Here is a 13,999-nt window from a genome sequence, read left to right on the forward strand (position 1 = left end):
AAAGCAACACAAATACACTCCAAAACTACACACTCTTAGTTTCTAAATCAGTAAAGGTCCTTTTGGAATGGCCCACAGTCACAAACTACACCCTCAGGTGACTTCAATAGCTAAGGTGCTGGGGATATTAATATCTTACGGTAGCATTTAGAACATTCTTAGGAATTGGTCAAAGGAAAAGGTTATTCAAACAAACAAGAGATCACAAATATTCTTAAGCAGGCAAATACTTTTGGATCCCTTAAGCAGAGTCATTCAGTGGAACAGGTTAAGCCAAAGTCAATGGGCAAAAGTCTATATGAGCTGAAGCACTTCTGGTAGGCAAGTAGAAAAGTCTTTGCACAATGTTTTAGAAGTCTTTGAAGAAAAGAAGAATCAATGTTGGGACACAAGCTGTTTAGCCTTGTGAGTAGTAGATGTCAGCAACTCTACAGCAAGAGGTAAGTTCTCTCAGACTTTACAGAACCTTTGGATTGAAGAAAAAGTGCAGCAGATGACTCCTGTTCCTGTGCAGCTTCGCAGATCTCACTGTTCCTGGGCCTCAGTCGTGGGGACAAGAGGGAAGACTTCTGGGGACACCTGCACTGCAATAGGATGGTCACGCTCACCGCTGGCAACCGGCAATCTTCAAACAAGTGGCACTTCGGTGTTTCAGCTCCTTGTGACTACCGCAAATAGCAACACTGCGGTTCCTGGCTATCAAGATGGACTTTCCTTGCTTCTTGGGTCCCGCACTCTGTTGAGGGGCTCAAGCTCGGTCAGTCCTGCTTCCTGGGAGTCCAGAGGATCTTCCTGGAGCTCTTGGCCAACTTAAAAGCAACGCACACAATCTGGTGTTACTCTCCCTGCCTATTCGGTTTCCAGCAGCAACTCTGTGGAAATACAACCAGCTCCGTGAAGATGTCCAGGTGGCTTTCTTTGGAGTTGACTGGTCCCACCACCTCAAGGGGAGAAGTCGTCCTTGCAGGGGCTTTGCTGTTGATACGAATTTGGAGTTTCAGCACAGCAGCAGGGCTTCACCGGGCAAACCAACGGTCCAGGAGTTGGAAGCAAACCAACGGTCCAGGAGTTGCAGCAGGCGTCCTCTTAAAGTTCTTCTTCGGTTCATTCGTCCAGTGGTAGACTCTGAATTCTAAGCCAAAAGCCTCACATTCAGATTTCTCCCATTCATTCCAGCCTAGCTGTCAGTCACCCAGCAGGGAGGCTGTCCTTGCCAGACAGTCAGCCGGCCAATCACCAGAGTGCATTCGGGTCTCTTAGGAGACTAAGCAAAGGGAGTTTCGGGCACCTCCCTCACTTCCTGCCCCCCCCAGACACCTTGGAGCCAGAGGCGGGCTTCACTCGTGAAGCCCGCCAAAGGCAACGCGAACAAAGGGACCAAACCTGGTTTGCTTTTTACTACCATGGTGGGCATTTACCACGGGCTGCATTCGCAGTTGCAGTAAAGCACACAAGGGTGCCATTTTTGACAAAATGGCCCCGGTCTTCTTTTTTCGCCATTTCTTTGTGGAAAGGTCCTTCTTGAGATTTAACTAGATAACTGTTATGCAGCCTCGGGTGAAGAGCCTTGCAACTCTAAACACGTGTCAGGCTGTCTGATCACTAATTAAAATCAAGCAGAACTTACATTCAAATGTGTGTTTTTGTGCGCAGACAGGAAGCAAACAACCCTCTCTTTTTAGTTCCTTCTCGTAGGCAACTTCGACCGGTTGTCCACAACCTGCTTCCATCTGCAGCCTATCAACGCACTAATCCATAGTCAGGGCGCTAACTCTCAACCAGTCCCCTTCTGCCAAATATCTGTGACCCTCATGTCTAACTTGTATTTGAATTTCATTCCCGATTCCTCATAGTTCCGTGGGATTAATTCAAATAAGGATATCCATGAGCTCACAAATAAGCCCCTAAATTGGCTAAATATTTTTGAATAATGTCAAATCGACATTCTCGTCTGGATCAAGGATACATGTAGTGAAGTAAACAAACCAAAACGTAACAATGTTCTTTCTGGTAGAGGGTGCTTCTTTTTCGGAAGAAGTGTGGAGGGGGTGCTGTGGGTCAGGTGGCAAAGTACCCTTTCCTTGGGTACATTATGCAGCTAAATTATACCTCTTTAGAACCTTTAGCAAAATTTTGCTTGCTGCAAAGGCTTTTCCCCTCTAGCTGTGAAGCCCTGTAACATGCTGGATGGATGCAACCTTGAACATGAGTTTTAAGGAAACGATGGGGAGAATGATATAATCTGCATAGTCAGGGTCAACAATATTCCATACATTCATAAGAGAAATGTCAACTGCCTATCACTAAAAACTAGAGCAGGCATCATGACTCACATTTACAAAGATGAATAGAAAATGTTTTGCTTAAACAAGTTAATTTTACTTATGTCACTAACCTTGGAACAAGGACCCTTCTCCCAACAGATTTTCTAGTGCCCTCTCTCTTTCGTTAGAGTGTCAAGTATTGGAGATAAGTCACCATCGCAGAATAACAATAAAATGTACACATAAAAGGAGCTACAGTTTTGTGAATTACATCATATGCCAAAGTTCTAATAAAGCCAAGTACCATGTGCTCAAACTTACACAAAAAACCCTTGATGTCTTCTGGACAGCCATGCTCTGGCCAGTCAGTGTACTGGAGGTGCCAAACTGTCCTCTCCTGGTCAGTCAGGAGGTGCTTTATCTTTAAGCCGGTCGTGGAATAGCATACAGAGTCTGTGCGAAAGCGAGTGGTGATCTTAAATCGCCCATACGTCACAGTGTTGTGCCTGGAGCCTAGCCGAGGCCAGTATCTGAAGCTCTTTTCTCTTCCACCCTCCTATTAATAAAATAGAAAAGAACATATGATCATTGGAAACAGTTTATAAATGGCTTTAAAGACATAGAATAGTGATGGTGCAAAGAATTGAATCTAAACCAGAAAACAGTACAAGGAACAATTTACATTATTGATGAGGTTAAGCGCTAATGGAGAGGGACCATAGTGAGAGAGGGGGGTAGGAGGTTTCGGTAGAGGTAGAATCAGTAGTGAGAGGGGAAGCAAAAAGATGCTAGAGGGTGAATGGAAGAGATAGGATTTTAGAGAAGTGCGGAATGAAGGCTAGGGGGTAATAGAGTGGACGGGGAGGGGTAGGCGGTTCCAATGGAAAGGAGCGAGGAGTTGGATGGAGCGGAAGAGGAAAGGGGCACAAAGTGGATGCAGAGGAGAAGGAAGGAAGAGATCCGCAGAACCAAGTGAACGAGAAGGAGTATAGAAGGTGAGAAGAGAGGATAGGTAGGGAGGGGCAAGACCATAGAGGGCTTTGAAGACTAGACAGAGGAAATAAAATTTGAGCTGGGAGTGAAAAGAGAGTCAACCTAGTGAGTTAAGAGAAGAGGAGATGGAGTCGTGAGGTGAGAGAAGGCAGAGGGAGCGGATGGCAGAGTGGTAGATAGATGTGTACCATATAGGAAGCAGCTATGAACAAACCATGCTTGCATTGGGTGCCTTATAATAATAGGAGTAAATAAATCCAAAGCAAAGTAAAAACAATTATGAAATTCCGATAAAATATTATACGCCTAATACTTCATAATTACATTTACAACAAAAATACATCGCCAAACACTTAACGTTTACTTGAAGAGAAGCCAAGGCTCCCCTGTTACCGATCATCCTTTTTATTTCTCTGCACCCCCATTTTACTCTGAATCCCCACACTATACTTCATCCTGCCCCCAACTCACTATCAAAGTTGATACATTGATACATACATTTTCCTAGATGTCAAAATCCATCTGCACTCAATTTCGTCCCCTTTTTCTTCTCTCTGCTCTCTCCTGGTACCATCAACCCCTAAACCTTTCTAGCACCCATGGAGGGCCTAAGAAGTATGCTCAGCCAATCAAATGCGGATTCTGTATGAATTCTGGTCACTTTTACCCAGTATTTGCTTGAAAACTTAGTTTCATGCCCAAATGCACGAAGCCAAACATTCACTCCCCAGCCCCTTCACTATGTGGCTTTGCACCCTTTCCCACATGCTACCTAGTGCTGCCGCTATTCGGCTCCAGTTTGGAACATACAGCATCCCCTTCTCAACTTTCCTCTACTCCACACTTCCCTCGTCCCCCGTGCACCAGCTAGGGCCTTCCTCCTGTGTGCATTATAACATGGCTCCATAACGCCGCATTGCTGCACACCAATCCCCCCTCTCATTGCTTTTAAAACAAAGTTGGTTGCAGAAATCCCTCAAAAGCCCTACCTCCTGGTGGACCTGCGGAGAGGTGTTTGGGCAGAATTCCCAGGCATCCGTTGCACGAAGCTCTCCTTAATACCCTGGCTTCATTTGGGGTGCTAACATGGGCTTCAGAGCACCTAATGCCCGTGAATTCCACCCCCTCCTCCCCCCAGCGAGGTGCTAAGCCTTAAATTGCCCCATTTAACAATTCAATTCAGATTTATTGGCAGGACTCTGAAAGCTTCTGTAATACCATCTATCGTACTATAGAATTCACTGTATGTCGGACCTCAAATCCGACCCGGGAAGATAGCTCAGCGGCAACATGCTCACCTTGGAAGCAAGACGACACAGAGCGATACAGGTTTGATCCCCGGGTCCGAGCTTAGAAACCTCTGGGTATTAAGCATGTTATAAATAACCTATCATATCATGATGTTGCAGGTTTCCAGTTTACGTCTTCCTCTACATAGTTCCCCTCACCACTTCCAATCTCTGTCTATACTTCTCCACGCACGCCTGCTCACTTAAATAAAGCTTAGGTGTCGCAAGGCCGTCTTTTGGACCAGAGCTTAGTGTTAGGCAAAGTTTAGATTCAGTACCCTCTGGGAACACTACACACAACTATGACTACAGGTATAGGCAACCCAACCTTTGGTATAAGCGTGTAGTACACAGTTTTGGTAGCTTGTTGAGCAGTCTGGCTTAGAGGGCTCAATATGAGCTGAAGTGGAGTTACAAAGATTCACAGTTACAGGTATTCAAATGAACTCGTACACTCAAGGTTTCTTGCATAAACAATTAATGTACTTATCAGTCAGTTATAAAGCCTTCTTCAGAAGGAAGCAATAGAATAGTACCACACAAATATACTTCAATAATGTACACTCAGTTTCTGGATCAGACAAGGCCCTTTTGGGATGGCCCACAGAAACAATCTACATCCACAGGTGACTTCAGTAACAAGGGTGCTGGGGACATTACTGTACTGTGGTGTTCGCAGCCACAGTAAAGTACCCATGGGGGCCATTTTTGCCAAAATGGCCCCAGTCTTTTTTCGCCATTTGTTATGGTTTTGGTCCTTCTTGAGAATTACTCTGCGTGCCAAACCAGGTTTGGTCCCTTTGTTTGTTTTGTCTTTGGCAGGCTTCAAAAGTGAAACCAGCCTCTGGCTCCAGAGTGTCTGGTGGGAGCAGGAAGGGAGGGAGGCGCCTGAAACTCCCTGTGCCTAGTCTCATAGGAGACCCAAATGCACTCTGTAGTGATTGGCCGGCTGACTGTTCGGGATGGACAGCCACCCTGCTGGGTGACTGACAGCTAGGCTGGAATGAATGGGAGCAAGCTGCATAATAGGCAAGGCTTTTGGCTTGGAAGGCAGAGTCGATCACTGGACGAAGGAATCCGAAGAAGAACTTGAAGAGGACGCCTGCTGCAACTCCTGGCTCGTTTGTTTGCCTGGTGAAGCCCTGCTGCTGTGCTGAAGCTCCAAGTCTTCCTCGACAGAGAACCCCTTGCGAAGACGACTTCTACTGTTGAGTTGGTGGGGCCAATCAACTCCAAAGTAAGCCACCTGGACATCCTTCTCGGAGCTGGTTGAATTTCCTTTGCAGTCGCTGCAGAAACCGAATAACCAGGGAGAGGAACACCAGTTTGTGTGCCTTGCTTTTAAGTTGGCCAAGAGCTCCAGGAAGATCCTTCGGACTCCCAGGAAGCAGGAGTGACCGAGCCTGGGCCCCTCAACAGAGCGTGAGACTCCAGAAGCAATTAAGGTCCATCTCGACAGCCAAGAACTGCAGTGTTGCTGTTTGCGGTAGTCGAGAGAAGCTGAAACACCAAAGTGGCATTTGTTTGTAAGTTTGCCGGTTGCGGTCGGTGACTGTCCCGTTGTGGTGCAGGAGTCCCCAGAAGTCCTCCCTCTTGTCCCCATAACTGAGGCCCAGGAACAACAGGATCTGCAGAGCTGCACAGGAACAGAGGTCATCAGCTGCATCTTTTTCTTAAAACCAAAAGGTACTGTAAAGTCTGAGAGAACTTACCTCTCACTGTAGATTTGCTTGCTCTTCTACTTCACAAGTATCCCGGGTTGTGGCCCTACACTTGATTCTTCTTTCTTCATCAAAAACTTCTAAAAACATTGTGCAAAGACTTTTACTCACCTTCAAGAAGTACTTCAGTTACATTGACTTTGGCTTAGCCTAGTTCCCTGAACGACTCTTCTCTCCTCTGTGCTGTGTTGCACCTATCCTTCCAGGAAGGGGTTTACTTACTCTGCATTGGGGAGTTCGAAAGTTTTTGCCTGCTTAAAGAAATAATTGAGATCTCGTGTTTATTTTTTAACTTTGCTCTTTACACACTCTGAGCCTACTCAAGATGTAACAGTTCTATATTAATGTCCACAAGCTTCCTAGATATTTATGTCACCTGAGGGTGTAGGAATGGTCTGTGAGTCATCCCCAATGGGAAGTTACTTCATCTAAGAAACCTAAGAGTGTGGATCTTTGAAGTGTATTTGAGAGTTGCTTTTATATTGTTCCTTCTGAAGAAGGCTTGTTTAAATGGCTGGTAAATAAATTAATAATTGTTTTATCAAGGAACCTTGTGTATAAGTGTTTACTTGAATACTAGTCACTGTGACTCTCTCTGTAACTGCATTACTGCTCACATTGACCCCTCTTGAGATAAGCCTGGCTGCTAGGTCACACTACCAACCTGTGTAGTTCAGACTTCTACCAAAGGTTGGGTCCCTATTGCCAGGAGGCTAAGGTTGTTGTAGTGCACCCTAAGGGTACTACCCCAAATCTTTAACTAACAGTGAAACAGACTGACTGGGGCCACATAAGAAGCCGTATTGCCCTCTGCACAAGCATTAAACCATGGCACCTGAAAACAAGGTTGACACAGCCCCAGTGTGTCCTTCTCCGTGGCTTCCCAGGGGCTCTGTCTCCATCTCTATGGATATGGAGAACAGACTCTTCACTTCAAGCCGCCAAGAAAGTGAAGTCTGTTCTTCATTTTCATTGCACGGAGGCACAGCCTTGGAGAAGACGGGGAGACAAACTGGAGCAGCAAGGGATGCATAGGTGGCGCCATCACCATAAGGTATGTTTTGGGAAGGAAGCGGGGGGAGCAGAACTCACAAGTCTGTTGGAATCTTGGCACATGGGAGAATATTGACCAGCAGCCCTGTATCCTGATTGGCTATCAGGATTCTAACATTCTACCACTCCTTTTAATACTTTTTAACCTATAATATTTATTTTTACCTGATAACAATGCTGGATGTAATTTATAATAAAATGTATACTTTTTCAGTCTACCAGTGTGGGTGTTGTCTTAACTGCCCGCATGCCTCTAGAAGTTGAGTGCTTTCCTTTTGGAGAGAAACACAATCACCTAGAAGATAGAGGGCTGACTAGAGTGTGCTAGGGAGCTTTATCATGTGTATGATTCACCCCCTCTCCTAGTGAAACCCCCAGCACTTTTTGCTGGACGTCTGGACATTTTTCTGAAATCCTGAACGAGTCGCTCCTTTGTCCACTCATTCATACTTATGGGCTCTGTCTTTTGGAACTCCATTCTTTGTATTTCTACCTGTACTATGGAGTCTATCTTCTCCATAACTCTTAAAGACATCTTTGTCTTTAAGAGTTTTAGTCACATAGACAATCTCCTAGTTATGGCTGGTGGAAGTAGCCATAGCCTCGGTGGAGTACAATAGGGGAACCCAGGTACCAACTTGGGGCCTCCCTTCTTTTTTCACCGTTACTAGCGTGGTTGTTCTTCGTTAGCCCTTCTGGAAGAGTGTGTGTGTGTCTGTCTTTGGCAGGAACCCTTGGGTGTCCCTGCCTAGGCTCCAGAGCGTCTGGGTATGCAGGAAGTATGGGGGAGTTTTCCCAACCCCCTGTTCTTTGTCTGCCAGAGTGCCTTAATAGAACAAGCTGACATTGGGGGTCTGGCTGTCCTGAACGTAGTAGTTATTTTAACCCATTCCTCATGTAACATTTTGTTACACTAACTCACTTGAATGGCTGGTGACAGTGTTTTTTTTTTTTACTACCTATTGACATGTATCTGCAGGCTGATACCTCAGCTGCAGTGGTGCACCAAAGGGTGACCATTTTCTCGAAATGGCCCTGGTCATTTCTTATTATTTTCTTCTGGGCTTTTACTCTGTATCTGTTGTTTGTATCAGGTTTGAGTCCTTTGTGTATTTTGCCTTTGGCCAGCTTCAGCTGTGAAGCCCCGCCCAGGCTCCAGTGTGTCTGGAAAGGCAGGGTCCCGAAACGTCCCTGTCATTTGTCTCTAGGTGTCCCTAAGTGAAACCAGTTCCAATTGACCGACTGGCTGGACAGCCACCCTGCTGTGTGATTGACAGCCTATGGCTGTGAATGAATGGGAACTTGCATAAAAAGCGAGTTTTTTGGGACTAAAACCACTGGAGGACAACATCCGAAGCAGAAGATGAGAAGACGCCAGCAGCACCTTCCTGGACCGCAAAGTTCCCGGTGAAGCCCTGCAGCTGTACTGACCCCATTTTTGAATCGTCAGGGAAGACCCGTAAAGAAGGACTTCCTCCCTTAGGTTGGCAGGACCAACTAGCCACAAGACGAACTATTTTGGCGCAACCCCCGACTTGCTGTGACTTTCCAAGGCTGCAGAAGCCCAATACCGAGGATACTTTGAATGCCCACGAAGATCTGGCCGGATTCGGACATCGGAAGACAATGCACTCACAGGTGGTCAGAGGACCCTACAGAAGCAAGAAATCTGTGTCCAGAGTCCCCTCACCAAAGTCCAGGACAGAGGGATCAAGGAAATCCTAACCAGAACTTTTTGTTATTTTTTGGCACTGAAAAAAAGGCAGCGAAACCACAAAGAGCCACTGAATAGATGGAAAGCCATTGCTGCTAAGTCCTTCTCTCTCGAGTGCTGCCACTGGAGCCCGCCAGACATCCTCCCTTTCGTCACCACGACTAAGGACCAGGAACAAGGGTCTCCTGCATTGCATCATGAAGGCAACCATCTGGAACAACTACTTCATTACAAAAGGTACTGTGGGAGTTGGGGTATTTTCTCCTTTTGTCATTGGGGGAGCTTCCTATCTTTGGGAGTGCGCTTTAACCCTACACTAAGTGCACCTCAACTAACCTGCATTGGCCTTACAGTGTATGCTTTCTAAAGGAGACTCCTCTTGAGTAGCTGTGATTTCTTTTTGACCACTGACTATTTAAGAACATTTTTCTGATAAGAGCATCAGAACTTTGACTTTTCCCATTCACTTTGGCTGTCCTTGCTCCCTAAAGGCCTCCTTCTGAACCTATTGGCTTTGGCAGTGCTTGTTCCATTACAGGTTTTAAATGTTGAACAATTTAATGCTTGGATAATAGGTTCTCATCTCCCAAATGGATGCAGACAGTCAATCAGTATGTTCTGATCTAACCCTAACCTTTCCTTCCTTGAAAACTCAATATTGCAAAGGTGATACAATATAAATGCTATACTGACCTCAAATGATGTCACCTCCGGGGCCTGGAACATATGTAACCTTAATTACTCACTGTTTGAATTGAATCCTACTTTGGGATTAATGTTACAGCTAATTACTGCTTTTTAAAGAATGCTTTAAATATCCTTGTGTATAAATAAAGAAATATTTATTATATAACTTTAAGTATTTAATTGGATACTTATATTTACTGATTTCATTGTACAGCTCTACAGCTCACGTTGCCCCTTTTAAGATAAGCCTGGCTGCTCAGTCACACTACCAACTTGTTTAGTGCAGGCCTATATTAAATGGTTGGTTACCCAATACCAAGAGATAAGTCGTGTGAAGTCACACACCAGTCGGACAGCACTAATTCTTACCAAACACTGGAGCTCTATGCGCCGATCTTTCAAGGGAGCTGTCCCCTATTTTGAAACTAGTATGTGCATCACACACAAACTCTGACATCTTTTTGAACGCTGGTGGGAACCTCACGTTGACTGAGCGAGCCGCAGTGTAAGTAACTTTCAGGCTGGCAACAACAGAGGCATCCAACCCACCCCTAAAAGATGATCCACACCCATATTCGAAAAACAGTGGGTCTTTGATACATACGGTAAAGTTTACTTGAGGCCAGATTATTATTTATGTTGATTTTTACTGGCAGAGCGGTCATCCCCTGTTGGGACAGTTTTTCTGAAGTCCAACTAAGGGCTTAGTAAAACCATCCAACTGAGACAGTACAAGACACCACTCTAGTGTATGGCTGTACCACATGAGCATAGGCTAGTGTAGACAGAGCATCCAGGCTTATCTTAGGAGGGAGAGAGAGGGTTGTAGAATCAGTACAAAGAAATTATAGCGTAAACACTATGTATTGTAAAAATAAAGGGTTTATTTAAATACAAGTAGGCCCAGATAAATCTTGGGGGAAATAAGTACCATTACAGATCATATACACACATGATAAAAATCCAACACTATGCTTTAAAGTACACAGACCAAAGCATAGACTGTATTTAGAAAACGAACAGTATTCTAGGTAAGTCAAACCTTCGGATCCACATTCAGTACAGGCTACACTTATTCATGGGGAGTAAAACCATAAATTAATTTCAGATTACTTTACAGTAATTCAAGGGTAGTAGACCCTTTCAGTTATGCAGTGACACTCCACGAGGACATCGCATAGTAAACCAACTTGAAAATATACTTTTCTGAATAGTGGAACGCAGATTCAAGGAAAGGAATATACCTCTACTACTTTTGTGATAACACACAGATATACTAAGTGAGTAAGACCTTTGTGGTTAAAGAATATTAAGTATCCCACTAGGGGCACTGCTGGGTTTCACTTAATAGTAAAGACGCTCTGGATTCCCTACTGACTGGAAATATTTTAAAGTAATTATTTCAGGTGCCTGGGCATCTCTCTCCCTACAGAGAAATCAACTAAGAACATTTTTTTTTTATTTAAAATGTTTTTAGTTCAGATAGTACTTTTACATTAACTCAAAATTGCATCTTCTCATAAAACAAAATCACATAAGGAACGAAATTTAAAAAAAGTTGGGAAAATATTTCTATGCTTCCACACAACTCCTAACATTTGTTTCCATGTTCTCATTTACCCAGCACAGCAGTATTTATATATGCTCGGCCATTCCAACTAGACAGCAAATCAACAATAAAAAAGGAAATAATGTATTTTGGTTAAGTACCATTTAGCACCTCTAGTTGTGCCTGTCCCATTATCTTTTCAATATTAACAAAGGTAGTCATCAAAAATGTAACTAGTGCCAACATGACTGACAGTTAAAGGTCGTCATTAGCCTGTGCCAAAACCGTGAGGATATTATAGCAGAAGGTGAGTTTATAAAGGGACTTAAGTGTGCAATCCTTTCAGTCATCATCTCCGGACAGTATAGTACCAGATGATTTAACGATTCACACTCTTCTCCACACAATCTACAATTTTGTAATTCTTCTGTGATCTCTAATTTACGGCCTATCACATCCAATGTTGATAGGCAATTGACTGAATTTCAAATAACGTTCTCTATATTTGTTTGTTGGACATTTTTTCACATACAGTTTAACTTCAAAGCTTGGAATGCATTCTAGTTCTCTCCCTTTGTATAGTTCTTGCATATCAGCAATTTTATCCCATGATTTTATCTTTCCCTTCAATGGCTCTTCAAAAACAAGTTCACTTAGACCGAGTTGTTCCATAAAGATACCACATTTCTTCTTAAATTTACATAAAAATGGGTTCTGCGGAATTGGAGTAGGGCAGAGTGGTATGTGTAACGTGTACCATATGGTTACTATCATAGAAATAGGCCTTTACCCATTGTTACTATATTTGAGTACCATTAAACTTGGAGTGAACAAGCCATGGGTTTGGTAGGGCCAAGACAGATATTCTCATACCCTTATATTAACTCAGTAACTGCAATTTCTCGTGTGCTGAGCCTGGAGGAGCAGGAGCTCCCTCCTTCTACTGCTGGAGCAGTAGGCAGCCCTGCACTGATGCCCTGGAGCCCTGCCTAACTCCAGGTATGCTACAAGCCACCAGATGATTCTCGCAACTCGGAGCGCGAGCGTGCCGTTTTTCTGCAATTCGAGGCGGATTATTGATTAATATATCCGCGCCGCTCCTGATTGCCCAGGGGACCACATCCACGTAGGTCTTGCCCCATTACTGCACTTGGAGTGCATCTAGCCACCATTGGGAGACACGAGGTCTGCCCCACTTCAAGATGGCCGACCGTCACTGCCACAACACTCCACTCGGCCCCACAGCCCTACAAGCATCGTGATTGGCTCCTCTCCCCTACTTGGGAGCCAACCACAAGCCGGCAGGCTTGGAGCCGGCCCACCACGAAGGCACCCACAAAGGCACTGTGCCTGTCTTCAGCCTGTCTACACCGTCGAGCCTAGAGCCAGGACCCCTTGCCGTCCACCTACAGGGTAAGCATACTGCCCCCCTCCTCCACAATCCACTCCCAACCTTCGAGCTAGAGCCCTGATCTAGCACCTCCCAACATTGCTACGTCCAAGGTCCCACATGCACCGTTGTGCTCTTGAACTGCAACAAAATATTCCAATGCACAATCCATAGCCAACCAACCATGCTCTTGCCCTGCTTTGCAATATGCTGTCATCTGATAATAGCACCGGCACCACGGTCACTTAGCGACCATTGTATTACTGTGAAGTGCCTTATGGTCACCCAGAGACCACTGTGATACTGTGTAGTGCCCTATGGTCACCCAGAGACCACTGTGATATTGTGTAGTGCCTTATGGTCACCCAGAGACCACTGTGATATTGTGTAGTGCCTTATGGTCACCCAGAGACCACTGTGATATTGTGTAGTGCCTTATGGTCACCCAGAGACCACTGTGATACTGTGTAGTGCCCTATGGTCGCCCAGAGACCACTGTAGTGCCATATGGTCGCCTAGAGACCACTGTGATACTGTATAGTGCCTTATGGTCACCCAGAGACCACTGTGACATTGTGTAGTGCCTTATGGTCGCCCAGAGACCATTGTATTACTGTGTAGTGCCTTATGGTCACCCAGAGACTACTGTGATATTGTGTAGTGCCTTATGGTCGCCCAGAGACCATTGTATTGTAAACCACTTACCCACCAAACTAAGTACTAGTTACGCACAATGTCCAGCCTACTAAGCTTCTACTGCATCATGGCTATTGCTACACTTCCTGCTACTAGCAAGCTGGGCAGCTACACAGAGACCCCACTATATTCACATGCACCTCTATCACATATATCACCAGATATTATTACTAACACTCATGCATACACTGACTCTAAACACCAAGCTCTGTCAGAACCTCTAGCTTACACTTCCAAGCCTAGCTCCACCCACGATAGAAATAGCAAACTACGCGCTAGACTTAACAAACTCCATGAGACACCCAGACGACTCCTCCTTCCCACAAAATCTGTAATGAAACATCAAATTGGCAATACAGGCTACGCTTCCAACCACACCCGAGCTTCAACGCTCACCCAAATATCTATGCCCAAGACAAAATCCAGCGCTAAAAACACTCCTAATCCTACACATACCAAAGAGGAAACTAAGGATCATTCCTATAAAGGAGCACTTCTCAATGCCAGGTCACTAGTTGCACATGCCCTTGAGATAGCTGATCTAATCACTGAGAATAACCTGGACTTCATTGCTATAACTGAAACTTGGCTACACCAGGCAGCAGGCCCTTCACTCATGTTAGCCATACCTGACGGCTACACT

At 44.9% G+C, this 13,999-nt stretch overlaps 1 protein-coding gene across 2 annotated transcripts in view; it reads right to left on the bottom strand.

Moving 5' to 3' along the window:
- PTPN21 (protein tyrosine phosphatase non-receptor type 21) overlaps nucleotides 1–13,999 on the bottom strand; it is a 308,385-nt gene that overhangs the window by 51,346 nt on the left and 243,040 nt on the right. For both annotated transcript variants that reach the window (XM_069637952.1, XM_069637951.1), the window contains one exon: nucleotides 2,586–2,820. In XM_069637952.1, the coding sequence (XP_069494053.1) occupies nucleotides 2,586–2,820 (235 nt within the window). The remainder of the gene's footprint in view (nucleotides 1–2,585; nucleotides 2,821–13,999) is intronic.

The sequence above is a fragment of the Ambystoma mexicanum genome, chromosome 14 (assembly GCF_040938575.1).
Source record: "Ambystoma mexicanum isolate Mex_15411 chromosome 14, UKY_AmexF1_1, whole genome shotgun sequence".
Taxonomy (NCBI): domain Eukaryota; kingdom Metazoa; phylum Chordata; class Amphibia; order Caudata; family Ambystomatidae; genus Ambystoma; species Ambystoma mexicanum.